This window comes from Dryobates pubescens, chromosome 37 (genome assembly GCF_014839835.1).
Source record: "Dryobates pubescens isolate bDryPub1 chromosome 37, bDryPub1.pri, whole genome shotgun sequence".
NCBI classification, from domain to species: Eukaryota; Metazoa; Chordata; class Aves; order Piciformes; family Picidae; genus Dryobates; species Dryobates pubescens.
In genome coordinates, this window is record NC_071648.1 from 56,971 (window position 1) to 74,327 (window position 17,357).

The following is a 17,357-nucleotide window of genomic DNA, read 5'->3' on the forward strand; positions in this document are numbered from 1 at the left end:
CAGAAAGAATGCGTGGAAGGTTGGGGGTATGGAAGGGGTGAAGGAAAGTACACAGACACCTGCCATGCAGTCACAGACTGTACAAATCCATCTTGTAATTAAGCCTTCTGTGTTCTCCCTCTAGCCATTCCCTCAAATACACACTAGCTTTTCCACTTACTTGCAGGGAGAGTAGAACGCCTGTCACTGGAACAGTCCAGCTTCTCTTTCTGAGTATGCAACGCTGTAAATTGTGACATAAATATGATATAACCCTAAACAATGCCTAATAACCCTAAACAATGCCTAATCTGTTTTCAGATTGTAATAATTTCAGGTACTTTAGTGTGGGGCTACTGGTCTCTAATGTTTTCTGTTATTTTCTCTAAAATTGATCCTGCTAATATTCACTTTTACATTTTCTGTTTTGAAGGTTGCTGATTAAATTGCCAGAGCTGAACTACCAGATCAGAGTGAAAGCAACTATTGACAAGTAAGGAACTTGAAAACAAAGATACGCCTTCTCTCTCTCTCTCTCTCTCTCTCTCCCTACAGACACCACAGATTTTTATCTCTGCCTGAAATGAAGGCTGCTACATAAACTCTCCCTTTCTAAGCTGCTTGCTTCTCCTTTATGTTCCCATTATCCCTGACAGCAGTCACAAATGAACAGGACCCTCAGCTTCTTTGGCTGGTGATAATTTCCTGACCAGCTACCTCCTGTCTTCCGGCTGTTGTGCTTCTGCAGCCCCCTACAAACCATCTTGGCCACCTGGATTTAGATGTGTCCTCCAAAAGGAGGACAAAAACACCCAGTGAGGATGGAGCAGGAGATAAGCCAGAGCTGTTTCCCTCAAAAGCTGCAAGCTGTGCACATGTTCTCCCAGTACACCATGAGCTGCCTATGCAGGCTTGTATTGTCCCAGAACCCAGGCATGGAGGCAGTTAGGTATCGCTGCAGCTTTCAATACCCACAGATCATTCCAGGGAAAAAGCTGGATACAATATGCTACTTGCATTTGGTCATATGCAAATGACTTCAGTGGATAGAAAATATCCCAGTTCTTCAGTTTAAACATTGCAGTTGGATTGGTAATAGAAACAAACTTTGACAAGGCAAAAGCCTGCCACCTCCAGATGTTTTTCAGGACAAGCTTACTGACTCACCATCTGTTTCTTCCCCCTGCCCCTCTTGTATTTTAGGAATGTTTCAACTGTCAGGTAAGAAAATAAGAAATCCTATTTCTTGAATTACCTAATCCAGCATTACCTGGGTACCTAAGTGGAGTGTCCTCTGCAGCAATCGTAGGTTCCTTCTGTGTGGCACACATGTGAAAGCAATGAACATGGATGAATCTGCAAACGGAAGCCTCTCAGTAGAATTTAGACATTTGGTAAGTTAGCCTTTTCCTCCTCTGCTACCTTTTTGCCACTGGTACCTTTCTGACTCTTCTAACTCTGGTAAAGAAATAAAAGAATCTTTTAAAACTAAGCAAGGAGAGCTGTATTGCAGAGTCTGCATTTGTTTACTTTGCCCTTATTATTACATGAAAGTTTGCTCCTAGAACCTCTTTATCCCCTTCTATGCTTTATCCATTCCATAAGGTGATCTCTTTTCACAGACACGACAAAGCAATTCTTAATGCCAGAAAAGGCAAAGACTAATCACACTGAATTACACAGCTTCTCAGAAACTGAGCTTTGTTAAAACAAACCAAACCAAACAGAAAACCAAACCCAAACCATGCCACCACTGTCTGGGGAAAACCAGATTTGGCTGCTTTACATCTGGTTGGAATGAATGCCTGAGATAACGGTCTTCTGAGAGACTATAGTACTGCTTCTAGAACTGCTCTCATAGCCTAGTCGGTCATGCTTTCTGACTAGATTCCCTCACCAGTGCTGTTTTTGGGGGCTGAACGACAGATGCCATCTCCCATCACACAACCATCAGTGCAATGTTGCAAAAGAAGGTGGAGATTGATGGTGTTTAGTAGTTTTTTTGCACTGTACACTTTGCAAGCACCTTAATTAACACTTTGTTACAATGACTTTGTTTCTTAGAAGATTCTTTAAAGTATCGGAAGACCAAATAGATTTTTCAAGGCATAGTCAGAGCTTTCATTGCAACATATTTCTATGTATTGTAAATAAAACCTTCTTACACTCAGAACATTGTGGTTACAAATGCTGTTCTTCCTATGCTCTTGCTTTGGCACATAAATATTGTTTTGCTTTATACAGCAACCCAAAGAAATGAAGTCGAGTGCTGGAAGCAAAGGAAATGAGGTTTGTGTGTTCATTTTACCTCTTATTTTTGATTACTCTCACAAGTTAACTTTATTGAAATCAAAAAGCAACCCATATGTTGTTGGATTTTGAAATATTTTATCTTCATAATAAGCAAAGGACCCAAATACACGATAAGTAGAATCATAGAATGGCTCAGGTTGGGAGGTACATGAGAGATCATCTACTCCAGTACTGTGGCCATGGGCAGGGACACCTCTCAGCTAGTCTTGGTTGTCCGAGGCTTCATTCAGTCAGGCCTTCAGCGCTTCCAGGAGGGGACATCCACCACCTCGCTGCATAACCTATTTCAGGGTCTCACCACCCTCATACTGAAGAACTTCATCCAAAGATCCAGTCTAAACCTATTGTCCCTCAGCTTAAAACAATTCCCCCTTGTTCTGTCGCTAGACACCCTTATGAAAAGTCCCTCTCCAGCCTTCCTGCAGGTTCCCTTTATGTATGGGAAGGCAGTCATCTCCAGGCTGAACAACCCCAGCTCCCTCAGCCTATCCTCATAGCAGAGGTGCTGCAGCCTTTGGATCACCTTTGTGGCCCTCCTTTGGACTCGCTCCAACAGCTCTGTCTCCTTCTTATTCTGGGGACACCAGAACTGGACACAATATTCCAGGTGGGGTCTCAAAAGAGCAGAGTAAAAGGGCAGAAGCACCTCTCTTGCCCTGCTAGCTACACTTCTCTTGATGTAGCCCAGCACATGATTTGCTTTCTGGGCTGCAGCCAGATAATGGTGAGCTTCTCAACCAATCAACAACCCCAAGTCTTTTTCTTCAGGGCTACTCCCAACCCACTCTGCAGCCAGCCTGGATTTGTGCCTGGGATTGGCCCAACCCAGATGCAGAACCTTGCACTTTGGCACGTTGAACCTCATGCAGTTGCCACTGGCCCATGTAATATGCCTGTCAGGACCCTTCTGGGTGGTATCCCTTCCCTGAAGGGAGTGCACTTAACAGCTTGGTCTTACGGGCAAACTTGGTGAAGGTGCAGTCGATGCCACTGTCCATGTTGCTGACAAAGATATTAAACAGCACTGGACCCAGGACAGAGCCTTGAGGAATTCCATTTGTTGTCTAATGAGAACTTCTCAGAACTACTCATAGAAATGTTAATTACATGCCTTAAATTTGTATATTTAAGGAGTTACAATAAAAGGTTGGAGGCAGTAATCTGAATTCCTCCTCAGGGCCACCTTTTTGAACACTTTCATTTTGATTAAAATATGCTTTCTGATGAACCAGTTCTTCCTATAAGAATGGTTCTTTAAATATGTATTCTGTTGGCCAAATTTGTAAATGGAGTAAGGGTGTAATTTTATTTCCATCAAAAGAGGTTTGCCTCAGCCAGGCCCAAAAGCGTGGGCTGTTTTCTGATCCGAGTCTGGTCGTAGGTTCCCCTCTCGTGGTGACACTGGGCTACGACACGTTAACCCTAAGAAACCAGCAGCTTCTTCGCAATACCCAGGTTTCAGATGTGCACAAACCACCTGGCAAGTAAGGTGAAAAGGTATTGCAAGTGCTTGGTTCTTAGCAGAGGAGCTTGCAGTCTTCTGCTGCGGATTGCTAAAGCCCCTACCTTCTTGCTTTGTGGGGAACAGAAATCAGAAGTTGGCGCACATCACAGAACGCTTTAGGTTGTAAGGGACCTTTAAAGGTCTAGTCTAACACACCCCACAGTGAGCAGAGATATCTTCAACTAGAGCAGGTCGCTCAGAGCCCCAAACAACGTAACCTGGAATGTTTCCAGGGTTATGGCATCTACCACCTCTCTGGGCAACCTGGGCCAGTGTCTCACCACCCTTGTAGAAGAATTCTCTCTTATATCTAGTCTAAGTCTCCCTCTTTAGGTTTCAAATCATTACCCCTTGTCCTGTCACAAAAAGCCCTGCTAAAAAATCTGTCCCCATCTTTCTGATAGGCCCTCTGAGTAACGTAAGGCCATAAGAATGTCTCCTTGCGGCCTTCTCTTCTCCAGGCTGAACAATCCCAACTCTCTCAGCTTGCCATCCTCACCCAGAACACCATGCTCCTTCCATTCCTTTGTTATCTTCCAGCACTTCTCACATACAGATCACCAGTACTTCTTCCCTTGCCTAGCTCCTCATCTGCCCAGTTGTACCCTACATCCTTCTCAGCTCTGGCTTCCTGCAAGCCATGATTCCCCCCGAGTGCCCTAGCTGTCACAAACATCAATCACAGGCAAGAAAGTTTCTGCCTTCATTCACTCGCCTTCTGCGAGAACTGTTCTGGCTGGGGAGAAGGCAGGTTGTCCTCATCTGGCAGCTGAGGCAGGGAGGGAAGTGCACACAAGCTCTGGGGTGAATTTAGCATTGCTGTCGAACAGCAAAAACCTGCGGGTAGATCTCTGACCGAAGCCAAAGCCAGAAGCCCGCAGCCAGTAACACAGCCTCTGCCAAGGATACCAGATCGAGGAGCACCTCCCAAGGGAACTGAAGCTGTAAAATGCTTCTCTGAATGCCACCTATTTACCTGGGAAGTAAAGCAGCCTATACTGGTTTAAGGAATCTCCACACCACTCTTGCACAGAGGAGGTACAGATGGGGGGGGTAAAGTTGTATTGGGAAGATTAAAAAATCAAAAATCACTCACATCAGTGTCCCAAGCATAAAAGTCTTCAAATACAAAGTCAAGTTGTTACCAGCCTGGAGTATTGTGTCCGGTTCTGGACCCCTCAGTTCAAGAAGGACCTCAGGGAATTACTTCAAAGAGTCCAGCACAGAGCCACAAAGATGCTGAAGGCAGTGAAGCATCTTCCTTCTGAGGGAAGGCTGAGGGAGCAGGGGCTCTTGAGCTTGGAGAAGAGGAGACTAAGAGGTGACCTCATTCGTGTTTATAAAGATGTGAAGGGTGAGCGTCAGGAGGAGGGAGCCAGGCTCTGCTCAGTGATGTCCAGTGATAGGACAAGGGGCAATGGGTGCAAGCTGGAGCAGAGGAGGTTCCATGTGAACATAAGGATAAACCTTTTCGCTGTGAGGGTGCCAGAGCCCTGGAACAGGCTGCCCAGAGAGGTTGTGGAGTCTCCTTCTCTGGAGACATTCAAAACTTTCCTGGATGCATTCCTGTGTGACCTACTCTAGGTGATCCTGCTCTGGCAGGGGGGTTGGACTGGATGATCTTTCGAGGTCCCTTCCAACCCCTAACATATTGTGATTCTGTGGGACTGGGCTTCTCACAGAACTGTCCTGGCTTGTAATCCAAACGAGACGCTGGTTCTACAAACTTTAATCGACTGTGACAAACCGATTTATTTTTTATTCCCATCCATGAAAACATTGGGGGTTTAATACTAGATTTACTTTGAATTGCTGACTGAGGCCTCTGTTTCTCCAACTAATGTCATCTAAGTCTACCAACAACAAGGCTATGTTCCCAGATGAGGGTCTACTTGTCATTGTGGCTTTTAGTTTTGTTTCTAGTTTGTTTCTCCTTGAAGTTTAACTTCTCTGTTTGACTTGGAATTGTCAACCAGTTAGGCAACTTTAGGAAATGAAAAGCTGGAAATAAGTATTACTTTAAAAATCAGACTGCCAATGTGGTGGGGGTTAGGAAGGATCTCTGGGGATCATCTGGTCCAGCTTCCCTTCTAAAGCAGGGTCACCCATAGCAGGTTGCCCAGGATCACAATGTCCAGAAGTCTGGAATCTCTCCAGAGAAGGAGACTCCACAGCCTCTCTGGGCAGCCTGTTCCAGGCCTCCAGCACCCTCACAGGAAAGGAGTTTTCTCTTACCTTTAGGTGGAACTTCCTGTGTTCCAGTCTGTGGTCGTTGCCCCTTGTCCTGTCACTTGTGGACTAATGTAATGGCAGAGCTTAACAAATTTCCTTTGTTTTCTTCTTTTCCTGTTCTGCTGTGCTATTTGCTGCGTTTCCTCTCAAAGTCAGACAGTCTCAGCAGTCACTCAGTGTTAAATGCCATTGTGTGTTCACCCCTATAACCTCCTTGCTCCCTCAGGGCCCTCACATGGTGACTGAGGAACTGCACTCCATCAGCTTTGAAACACAGGTCTGCCTGTATGGATTGACCATAAATTTGGAAGTGAGTATTCTAGCCAGATTTTCTGGGGCAAGAATAAAAGGCATTTGCCAGCAGCTTGCAGAAACACCACCATGGTGGGCCAGACCATGAGTCCATCTATCCTAGATGCCATCTTCCTCAGTAGCTATAAGCAGATGCAAGATTTTCAGCACTTCTGGACAGAATCGTATGCTTTGGGCAGGAAAAGGGGACGGAGAAGCCCAAGCATAACACAGCACTAAGACTTTCAGCAGCATTTACATACCACATTCATTCTTTCCATCAGACCAGCTCTTTGCCTGTGGTGATGATTTCTAATGTCAGCCAACTTCCCAATGCGTGGGCTTCTATTATTTGGTACAACCTGTCAACCAATGACCCTCAGGTAGGTCCTCAGTAGGCAAGTACCTGAGACTTTCTGCATACTCACATTTCTTTTACTGGGTTACTGAATATCTTTTGTAGAAAAAGGCTATGTTTCCCTCTTAAACTGGCTTTATTTTCTTCACATACACAATCCCAGTATGGTAGGGATTAAAAGAGACCTCTGGAGGTCATCCAGGCCAAACCCCCTGCTAAAGCAGGGTCACCCACAGCAAGTTGCCCAGGATGACAAGGTCCGGGTGGGTTCCGGAGACTCCATACCCTCTCTGGGCACCCTGCTCCAGGGCTTTGGCCTCACGTTTAGGTGGAACTTCTTGTGCTCTAGTTTGTGCCTGTTGTCACTTGTCCTGCCACTAGGCACCACTGAAAAGAGTCTGGCCCCACCTTCTTGCTCCCCTGCTTTTTAGATTCTGATCAGCATTGACAAGATCCCCTCTCAGTCTGTTCATCTCTGCACTAAACAGCCCCAGGTGTCAGCCTCTCCTTGTCAGAGAGATGTTCTGGTCCCCTTAGCATCTTTGTAGCCTCTGTTGGACTGTTGTCTCCAGTAGTTTCCTGTCTTTCTTGAACTGGGGAGCCCAGAACTGGACACAAGTACTCCAGATGTGGGCTCACTAGGGCAGAACCGAAGGGGAAGAAAACCTCCCTTGACCTGCTGGCCATGTTCTTCTGAATGCAGTGCAGGAACCCATTAGCCTTCTTGGCTACAAGAGCCCAGGGCTAGCTTACAGTGAATTTGTTTGTCCACCAACACTGCAAGGCCCTTCTCTGCAGGTCAACCCCTAAGCTGTACTGGTGCAGGGGGGTTACTCCTTCCCAGGTGCATGACTCTACACTTACCATTGTTGAACTTCACAGGGTTCCTCATGGCCCAACTCTCCAGCCTCACCAGGTGATCGATACACTGTTATCAACTTCACATTGTGTGCTTTATCTTTTGTTCCCTGCCCAGATATAAACCTACATGCACACTTAGCCTCCCTTTGTATAGGCTGAAATAACAGTTCTTTAATTAAAGAAAAGTAACTTTTTGAGTTTGAATTTGTCCTTTTTGGATGCAGTTGACCAAAACTCTACACGACACAAAACAATTCTACCAGTACACTTCAAAACCGGTACAATTCAAAGTAAGCACACAGGTGGGTCTGTGATGTACTGAAGTGCGGCTTAGATTCTGCTCAAGTAAGGTATTTCATGGTTGCTGACTCTCTAATGAAAGCCCTCATTCTCTTGCAGAATTTGTCTTTCTTCAACAGTCCTCCTGCTGCCCCTTTAAATCAGCTCTTGGAAGTACTGAGCTGGCAATTTTCATCCTATGTTGGCCGTGGACTCAATTCTGAGCAGCTCAGCATGCTGGCTGAGAAACTCATGGGTGAGTGTATGGAAATACACGGATTTTGTGTATGTGTGTGTTGGGGGCTGTTAGGTCTTATATTTGGTAGTTACAGGTAATTACTTTAAGTGTGACCTCCACATGCAGAGCTGATTTAAAAAATGCCACAATGACATTTCTTTAAAGAAATGCACGCCTCAGCTTGTTCTAACCACAAAGCGTTCAACTTCTGACCTTCCAGGCTGCTAAGCTGAAGGAGGAGGACATCAGAGTCACACCAAACTATGATGCTATTTTGTTTGTCTAGCAAGAAGTTATCTCATGCATCTGAAACCAAAAGGAAATCTTTTTTGCGTGCTTATGGGCTTTAGTTTGTTTCATTTTAAGTATCCATCCTGTGGGTTTGTTTAGTTCTGAGGCCAATCATTCACTGCTGCCATCAAAGAGGTCCTGTAAATTCAGCAGTATGAACTTCTGAATGCTTGCATCTGACCATCCTACAGAAGGGAAAGATGGCAGAAGAAAAGAAAGTTTTATCTGTTTCCAGAGAAGAAACAGTTCTAAGATACACTCTGAACTGTAAAAAACTCCAGGCTGAGGGTGTAATGACCTCCACTATGGGGCAAGAACAGAAGCATTTGTCAAAGACTGGGGAGGATCAGTGGTTGCTTTCAAAGCTGGGAAGTGAAGACTGGTTGCCCTGGGTAACTCACGTTTTCTGCTGGTGTTTTGGAGATGTCTCACTTAGTAGAGGTAGTGGGGTTGGGAGGTGCCATTGTAAATCACCAAGAGTAAGAAAGGAAAAATAAATTGTCTTAAAGTATGGAATTTTAAGCTGGAGTGAAGGCCAAAAGAAGTAACACTTGAACTAAAAATTGAACTGATCACAGAATGTTGCAGAAAAAGTCCTGGAGTACCTTAGGCAAATATTCCCCAGACTACCATTATCAGCTGCTTCAAAAGATACAGAAAAACTGACCTGCAAACCCTTAGCATGTCCCTCTCAATCCCTTCCCCAGTCTGGGTGTACTTGTCCCCCAAACCTCCTCTCCCCAACTGTACAGATACCAAGCAATAGCTCTTTCAAAACTTCATAAAAACAGACTCTGATATGGTGGGGGCCCTTTTGTTTTGTTTTTTCTCTCAGGACAACAAGTCAGTTACAATGATTATCAACTGTCCTGGGCAAAGTTCTGCAAGGTACAGTTCTAAAAGTAAAACTAGACTCTTCTTCCTCTTCTTCCTTCTCAGGTCACATCTGTGCCTGTTTCTCTGACGTTCTGACAAGAGTCCCAAGCGCCCCAAGCAGGACTTGTAGCTCAGTAGTTACATATTCACATTTAGTGTAAATATGTAACTGGGAGGGTATTTCCAGAAGGTCAAAGCTTGGGATAAGAGATCTGCTTAGTTACACTGCTACAGATGTAGGGACTATCATTATATTGTGCCCAATATATTTATGTTGGAAGGGACCTCCAAAGGTCACCTTGTCCAACCCCCGGGCAGTCAGGAGGGACATCCTCCACTAGATCAGGATACCCAGAGCCTTTTTGAGCCTGACTTGGGGTATCTCCAGGGATGGAGCCTCAACCACCTGCCTGGGCAACCTGTTGCAGTGTTCCACCACCCTCACAGTAAAGAACTTGTTTCTAACATCCAAACTGAATCTGCTCTTCACTACTTTCAAACCATTGCCCCTCGTCCTATCGCTACAGGCTTCTGGAAACAGTCCCTCTGCAGACTTCCTATAGGCCCTCTTCAGGTATGAGCAGGCCACTATGAGGTCTCCCTGGAGCCTTCTCTTCTCCAGGCTGAGCAACCCCAGCTCCCTCAGCCTGTCCTCATAGCAGAGGTGTTCCAGCCCTCTGACCCGTTTCGTGGCCCTCCTCTGGAACTGCTCCATCAGGTCCATGTCCTTCCTATGCTGAAGGCTCCAGAGCTGGGTGCAGTACTCCAGGTGAGGTCTTGTAAAACAGGTGGCTCCGTTGATAGCACATAAGACCCTTAATGGGAAGGTTGTGAGTTCAAGCCTGCAGTGGGCACTAGTGTCCTCCCTACTCTAGTCATGAGGTCTGTGGTGACAGGTTGGACTTGATGATCTTTGAGGTCTCTTCCAACCTTAGTGATACTGAATACTAGAGCAACGTAAAGTTGCAGAATCACCTCTCAGTCTGCGAGGCATGCTTCTTTTGATGCATTTTTATGATCTGCTCATTGTGCTATCAAAACATACAACACAGTTTTGATAAAGCACGCTGCATTGTTTTTCTCATGTGCTCACTTGTGACCTAAATTCAGTTCATTGACTTGGAAAAGGAAAAACAAAGTTATTGGGAAAGAAGGGTTAACGCCTTATATTCCTATTAACAACATTCAAACAAATACAGACCCTTGAAGGAAGTTCCTTCTCATCACCTTTTCTCTAAAACAAAACTTCGTAAACAGGAGGAAACAACAAATGTGACTTTTTTCCTTCAAAAATTACAGATTAGTTTGGGTTAGAAGGGACCTTAAAGATCATCTAGTTCCAACCCCCGTGCCATGGCCAGGGACACCTGCTACTAGACCAGGTTACTCATGGCCCCATCCAACCTCACTTTCAACACTTCCAGGGCTGGAGCTTGGAAAAAACAAGGTGTCTCCAATGCGTTCCTTGAAAATCAAATGGTTTTATGTCAGACTGAGAGACTTCCTCAAAGCAGCAATTCCATGTTGTCATTCTTGCTTGAAGAAACTAAGTTACTCTTGAGAAATCAAGGAAAACCATATCATGTGGGTGCTGGGTAACAATAGTCCTCAATACTTGAAGAGAGCCTACAGGAAGGCTGGAGAGGGACTTTTCATAAGTGTCCAGCAATAGGACTAGGGGGGGTGGTTTTAAGCTGAGAGAGAGTAAGTTTAGACTGCATCTTAGGAAGAAATTCTTCAGTACAAGCGTGGTGAGACTCTGGAATGGGTTGCCCAGAGTGGTTGTGGAAACCTCCTCCCTGGAAGTGTTTAAGGCCAGGTTGGATGAGGCCTTGGTATGGCAGGGAGGTTAGAGTAGATGATCTCTGAGGTCCCTTCCAACTTAAGCCATTCTACGATTCTTTACTTCACCTCTTCTGTGTGTTGGTTTTGTGGTTGTTGGTTTTACTGTTTTTTTTTTTTCTTTAAAGCCATTTTAACCATTTTTAACCATTCTGTTCCAGGAACATTTGCCTGGAAAACCTTTTACCTTTTGGGTTTGGCTTGAAGCCATCTTGGACTTAATCAAGAAACACATTCTCCCTCTTTGGATTGATGGGTGAGCAACAAGGAATCTGCTGTATAATGATCTCTCTCTGCTTTGCCTTTTGCTTAATCTCAGTTTTAGTTATGCAGGGGGTAATTTGCAAAGAGTTTAATGCTTCTCTCTCTCTCTCTCTCTCTTCCCATTTGTAACTTCTGCCAAAAGGGAACACCACTAAATCACTTGGAAATGCAGGTTTAGATCTCTTTAGCCGGTCTGTGAGTGTACACTCAGAGTACCATGAAAAACTTTGTCGTGCTTCATAGTTCTTGGAGCTCAATGCAATACTCCACGTTTGTCATGTGAAGCTTTTGCCGTAGCTGTAAGACCTTATGAAGCTTTTCTAACCACTCATTGAACACCTCCATAAAGTTTGGCCAGGTGCACTCCACAAACTGAAGTTGCTATTTACCCTTCTCTCCAAGAGAAAAGTAAACACCTGATTTTCTCTTACACTTCAGGTACGTGATGGGATTTGTAAGCAAAGAGAAGGAACGAATTTTGCTCAAAGACAAGACACCAGGGACGTTTTTGTTAAGGTTTAGTGAAAGCAACCTAGGTGGAATTACCTTTACTTGGGTGGATCAGCTAGAAAATGGTAAGTGTAATAAAAACCCACAAACATAACCCTCAAACTCTGCAGTACAGCTGGAACACAGGAGCCACGGTTTCTTTGGTGTGAAAGCAAAAGCTGTGTGTGTCAAGTCTTTGTAGGGTTTTGGCCAAGATCCAAGTATCATGTTTACTGAAACACAAACCAAAGCTCTGAAAGGCTACCTCTCAGTCCTTCGTGTTAACTCTGCATTAGGAAGTGCACTTGCTTGCTTCAGGCTTTAGATTCCACAGAATCATAGAATCATTCAGCTTGAAAAAGACCCTTGAGATCATCAGGTCCAACCATTAACCCTGCTCAAAGGCAAGTCAAAACTATGTCCCTAGTGCCGGGGCTGGCCTAGCAGCTGTCAGAGCTGGTGGTGCCTTTGTGTTCCGCAGGAGACGTGACGTTTCACTCGGTGGAGCCCTACAACAAAGGCCGCTTGTCCGCGCTGCCGTTCGCCGACATACTGCGTGACTACAAGGTTATAATGGCAGACAACGTTCCTGAAAACCCTCTGAAGTATCTGTATCCAGACATTCCCAAAGATAAGGCCTTTGGCAAACACTACAGCTGTCAGCCAAGTGAAGGTGGGGCTTCCTTTCCCTATTTACTCTTTCTGCAAAGCAGCTGCAAAGTCAAGAGGCAGTTTGAGGGACGTGGGGAGAGGAGGGAAGGAACAAATTAAGATGCTTCATTTAATCAGCATCTTCAAGAGAACTGTTTCCATGTGTCTGTCATTTAGACAGCTTCATTCTGTAAATATAGCCCTGGCCTTAGAGGCTGCATTAGAGGCAATGAGAACAATATTTAAAAGATGATAACAAACAGTCCTTAGGGTAGAAAAAGTCAAAAAAGGATTTTTTTTCTGACCAGTAAAACAGAAAAATTTAAAAAAAAAAAATAAAAATCAATGCTTGAGTGTTCAAAGGAGATGAAACTGAAGTCATCCTGCTTACCAGCTTCATAATTGTCTTGCATGAGCACTGTAGGGTACTGTCTCTTTAGTTTGAAGGCAATTCTGTCTTTTCCAAACATCCTGGAAGAGCTGGTTTATTTCATTTCACTTGGTGGAACCCCATAGCAAAGGTTCCTTTTCTGTACTGCCTTTTGCCGACATGCTGAGCAATTACACAGTCATTGTAACAGACAACATTCCCCCAAACCCCTGGCAACCGCACGGGGAAGTACAAAAAGGCTAGACAAGAATGGCTCTAAATAAGTTCAAACCCCTGCACTTTTCTTGCCCAAGTTACAAGTCAGGTGATTTTTAGAAGAAGCGTACAATCTCTCTCTCAAAAAAAAATTGCATTTGAGTTCAAATTCCTACACTCAGAAATGTTTGGAGGCTACAAATGGTTTCCCTCTTCAATTTAATTTACCTAGTGCTCCAATCCTTAAAAAAACCCAACACAAAAACACCAAGTTCATGCTTCATTTCATGCAAAAGACATAGCTGGAGATGAACCTGTAGAGACAGAGCTCCACACAAGCATTTACAGAACTGAAACCAAGAGGCTCAGAACTACTAAGCTTGTGGAATTGGATATTTGCTTTTGAAGCCCTAATGAGATCTCTTCCAGCAGTTGCTGTGTTAGATTCCAAGATGCCCACTCAGATCAAGGGAGCACAATATGTGACTAAGAGTTGAACTCAAAGACTCATCTCGGGAATTTCCTGGATTTTTATGGCTTCTTATTTAATCTTAAACAGGGACATTATGTTTTAAATGCACGATGGTCTGCAGCACTTTAAGTAGATAATCAAATTCAAATAGATAATAAAATGATTAGGCAATATTTAATATATTTTATGTTTACTTCTAGTCTCAAAGCCCTCAGATGGAGGAGACAAAGGTTATGTTCCTTCTGTATTTATCCCTGTCTCCAAAATGTAAGTATCCTTCCAGATGTATTGCACATCAGATACTATTTTAATTAACTACATATACTTTCAACATTTTTCCTGCCTCCTAACCCCATTCAAATGATTTGGGACAGCAACACACGGTGTGTTTCTATTTGGCCAAGGAATGCTGAAGACAGAAAGGGAAGTGAAGCACTTAACTTCTACGGTGTTTTTCCCTTTCATGTGGCAGAAGATTTGTATAAATTGAATGCAAACTTCATGTTACTCTGATCTGCTGTCTCCTTTTTTTCTTTAGCAGCTCATATTACAGTGTTCAGGTTTATCCTTGGTCCCATCTCTTCCATTTCAAAATGTGTACCAGGTTGTTGGCCCGTGCTAACAGGGCCACCAGCAAACCTGACTGCTGCCTTCACTAACTTCATAAATATTCACCATCCTCCACTGCTATGCATCAAGATAGAGGGATGGAGTTTGCTTTTAAGATGATTGTGTCTTTTTTTTTTTTCTTTCTTTTTAAGCTTAAATGATTCTACAGGTCCCCACTCTCCATCAGATCTTCTTCCCATGTCTCCAAGTGTTTATGCTGTGCTGAGAGAACACCTGAGTCCCACAGTGATCGAAACTGCTGTAAGTTGTGAACTTGCCCGTCTCTAAGATGACGCTAAGCAAAGGGGATGCATAAAACAGAGGCTGCTTATAAAATGGTTGCTTGTAGAACTCTGAAAAAATTCAAGAGCTCTTTATCACTTGCTGTGTTATGTTCTGAAAGGATGGTACAGACATTTCCTGTGCTACATGGGACAGGATGCTGCTGCAAGCTTCAACATCTTCAAAAGAAAACCTCCTTTGTTTAATAGTAACTCTTAGGTTTCTGTTTCCTCAGTGATTTACGAACTTCAAATGGTTGTGTGTTTAAAAGCCTGTCAACATCCCTTCAAATGCCTCCCTGTAAACACTCCTCCTCACCCACAAACAGAACAAAACTAAACCAGAATTGTGTCCATGACTGGAAGCAGAGTTGACAGAGAAGCAGAGATATCTCACATACACACCATGCTGAAGATCAGTTCAAGAGCAAAACACCTTTTCTTTGACTTCTTCACCTTTTGCTCTCATGGGACTGAAAAAACAAACCAGTTCTTCAGCTGAAAGTGAAACAGAAGCCTGAACAAAAATTCCTTAAAGCCTCCCACATCAAACAGCTGAAAGGGAGTCAAACACAATTGTGGTGTTGCTTTTAAGGGGTGTTAAGAGATTGAGGTATTAAGAGAATGTAAGTGATTCAGTGCTGCTAGATGATAGGTGAAATTATGGAAGCTCTTACTGGAAATGTTTTCAAGTTCTGATAGAAATTGAGGGAGAAAAGAGTTTTGGAAGATTTTTAAAGAACTCCTTCCTTCCTTTTCCCACTCTTTTTACTTTGCTAAATGGAAATGAGGAAAATATGGGGGGTCAGAAATTCACACAACTCTACCCTGGTGAAGAGCTGGCTAAGTACAGCAAGCAGACAACCTGCATTATTAAAGCAATGTGTTTTTTCCTCTGTAAGATGCCAATAAAAATCACTGTGTGAGATGCAGAGAGCAAAAGCGAAATCTGCAGCAAGACAAAACATCCTGCAACTCAGTAACTCAGTCTCAGCAAGATACACACTCTGCAGCCTGGCTGAGTTCCCTTTAGTTCTCCCCTCTCCAGATTCCCCTACCCACCAGGAAAACAAGCAGTTAGAACCCTGCTGGACACATCCATAGGCTGCCAGAACCACAAAAGGTCATCTAAAAATGTAGATAATTTTTATTGCAGCTGTTGCCCAAACAGCGTTTTCTAATTTTGTGTAGAACTAGAAGGAGGGTCCTCGGATCCTCGCCAGTTTGTATCACACTGTCAAAATGACACCGCAGTTACTTTGAGCCACAGAAGGTTTTACCTAAAGTGATCTTTTTATGCATGAACAGCAGTGACTACCTGAGACTAATCTTTTCCTTCTTCTCTTCTAGCTGAGTTCTCCTTACTCAACTGACTGAAGTTCACATACTGGATAACTGAGTAATCATGTGAACACTGGATGGGTTAAAGATGCAGTCATTAAACTTTTTTCCCCGTCATCTTTGTAAATAAGCATTTCCTGGAAGCCATTATGGTGTTATTTTGGGCCCCTTTCTGTTATCAATACCATGTAAACCAGGGATCTCCTCCTTAGGGTTTACAAACTGTCTCCTGCAAGACAAAAGTGCTGTCCTCGCCGATAAAAGGTCAAAGCCTTTCTGGTTTGGAGGGCCCAGGAGAGATCCGTTTTACTTGCAGAATAAACATGCATAGAATTGCTGTAAATATGAGACTATGAATGTTTTCTTGGGAAAAGAGCATCTAAGGAGAACTAAACACACAAGTTGTTTTTGGGAACTCAGGGTTTATTATGTTGTATAGTTTGTTTATTCATCAGCTTGGGTACCACTGGTTTAGCTTCTATTTTAAAGCAAAGATTCTCATCCCCCCGAGACTGACTGTCCCATAGGTGCCTGGGGTTTGGTTTTTTCCAAAGATGAACTACCTTCAGCATAGATTTTTATCTGCCACCACAATAGAAGTTCACAGAATCCCAGCATGGTGGGGGTTGGAAGGGACCTCTGTGGATCATCCAGTGCAATCCCCCTGCTAAAGCAAGGTCACCCACACCACGTTGCCCAGGATCACAATGTCCAGGCAGGTTTGGAATCCCTCTAGAGAAGGAGACTCCACAACCTCTCTGGGCAGCCTGCTTCAGGGCTCTGTCACCCTCACAGTAAAGAAGTTTTGACTCATGTTGAGCTAGAATCTCCTGTGTTCCAGCTTGTGCCTTTTGTCCCTTGTCCTGTCACTGGGCATCACGGAAAAGAGCCCAGCCCCATCCTCTTGGCATGCATCCTTTAGATACTGATCAGCATCAAAAAAGATCCCCTCTCAGTCTGCTCTTCTCCAGGCTAAACAGCCCCAGGTCTCTCAGCCTCTCTTCATCAGTGATGCTCCAGTCCCCTTAGCATCTCTCTAGCCCACCTCTGGGGTCTCTGCAGGAGTTCCCTCTCTCGCCTGAACTGAAGAGTCCAGCAATGGACCCAGTCCTCAAGATGTGGCCTCACTAGGGCAGAGTAGAGGAGAAGCAGAATGTTTCTCGACCTGCTGGCACACTCTTACTGATGTAACCTAGGATGCCTTCGGCTCCCTTGGCCACAAGGGCACATTGCTGGGCTGTGGTGGGTTGAAATTCTGCTCCCCACCCCCCCACTAACTTTGCCAGACCAGCTCAGTATGAAGCAGAGGGAAGCTGTATTAACAAGCAAAACTACTCTCTGCCATGGAATGCAACGAATATGTACAAACTATATAGTATTTACAGTACTATACAGATACTTACAACCAGCAAACAACACGAAAGCCCCCGGTCAAAAAGACCAGGGAAGCTGGTCCTCTGGCCTACCCCCTGTCCAAAAGGGAAAAAGGAACACAGAGAAAGCAGGGGTTAGCCTCAACCCAAATAATGCAGCCAAGGTCAGCCAAAAGCAAGTTAATCTTTCCTGAGTGAAGCAAGCAGAGAAGAGGTCAGAAAAGAGA

At 44.3% G+C, this 17,357-nt stretch overlaps 1 protein-coding gene across 1 annotated transcript in view; it reads left to right on the forward strand.

Moving 5' to 3' along the window:
• Nucleotides 1–15,869, forward strand: part of STAT4 (signal transducer and activator of transcription 4) — a 41,433-nt gene extending 25,564 nt beyond the window's left edge. Inside the window, exons 10-23 of the mRNA XM_009911216.2 lie at nt 413–472; nt 1,183–1,200; nt 1,280–1,373; nt 2,224–2,268; nt 6,255–6,338; nt 6,604–6,702; nt 7,938–8,073; nt 9,182–9,234; nt 11,226–11,320; nt 11,767–11,903; nt 12,299–12,490; nt 13,727–13,793; nt 14,288–14,396; nt 15,767–15,869. Of these exons, the coding sequence (XP_009909518.2) occupies nt 413–472; nt 1,183–1,200; nt 1,280–1,373; nt 2,224–2,268; nt 6,255–6,338; nt 6,604–6,702; nt 7,938–8,073; nt 9,182–9,234; nt 11,226–11,320; nt 11,767–11,903; nt 12,299–12,490; nt 13,727–13,793; nt 14,288–14,396; nt 15,767–15,793 (1,216 nt within the window). The 3' untranslated portion in view covers nt 15,794–15,869. The remainder of the gene's footprint in view (nt 1–412; nt 473–1,182; nt 1,201–1,279; nt 1,374–2,223; nt 2,269–6,254; nt 6,339–6,603; nt 6,703–7,937; nt 8,074–9,181; nt 9,235–11,225; nt 11,321–11,766; nt 11,904–12,298; nt 12,491–13,726; nt 13,794–14,287; nt 14,397–15,766) is intronic.
• The last annotated feature ends 1,488 nt before the right edge of the window (nt 15,870–17,357 follow it).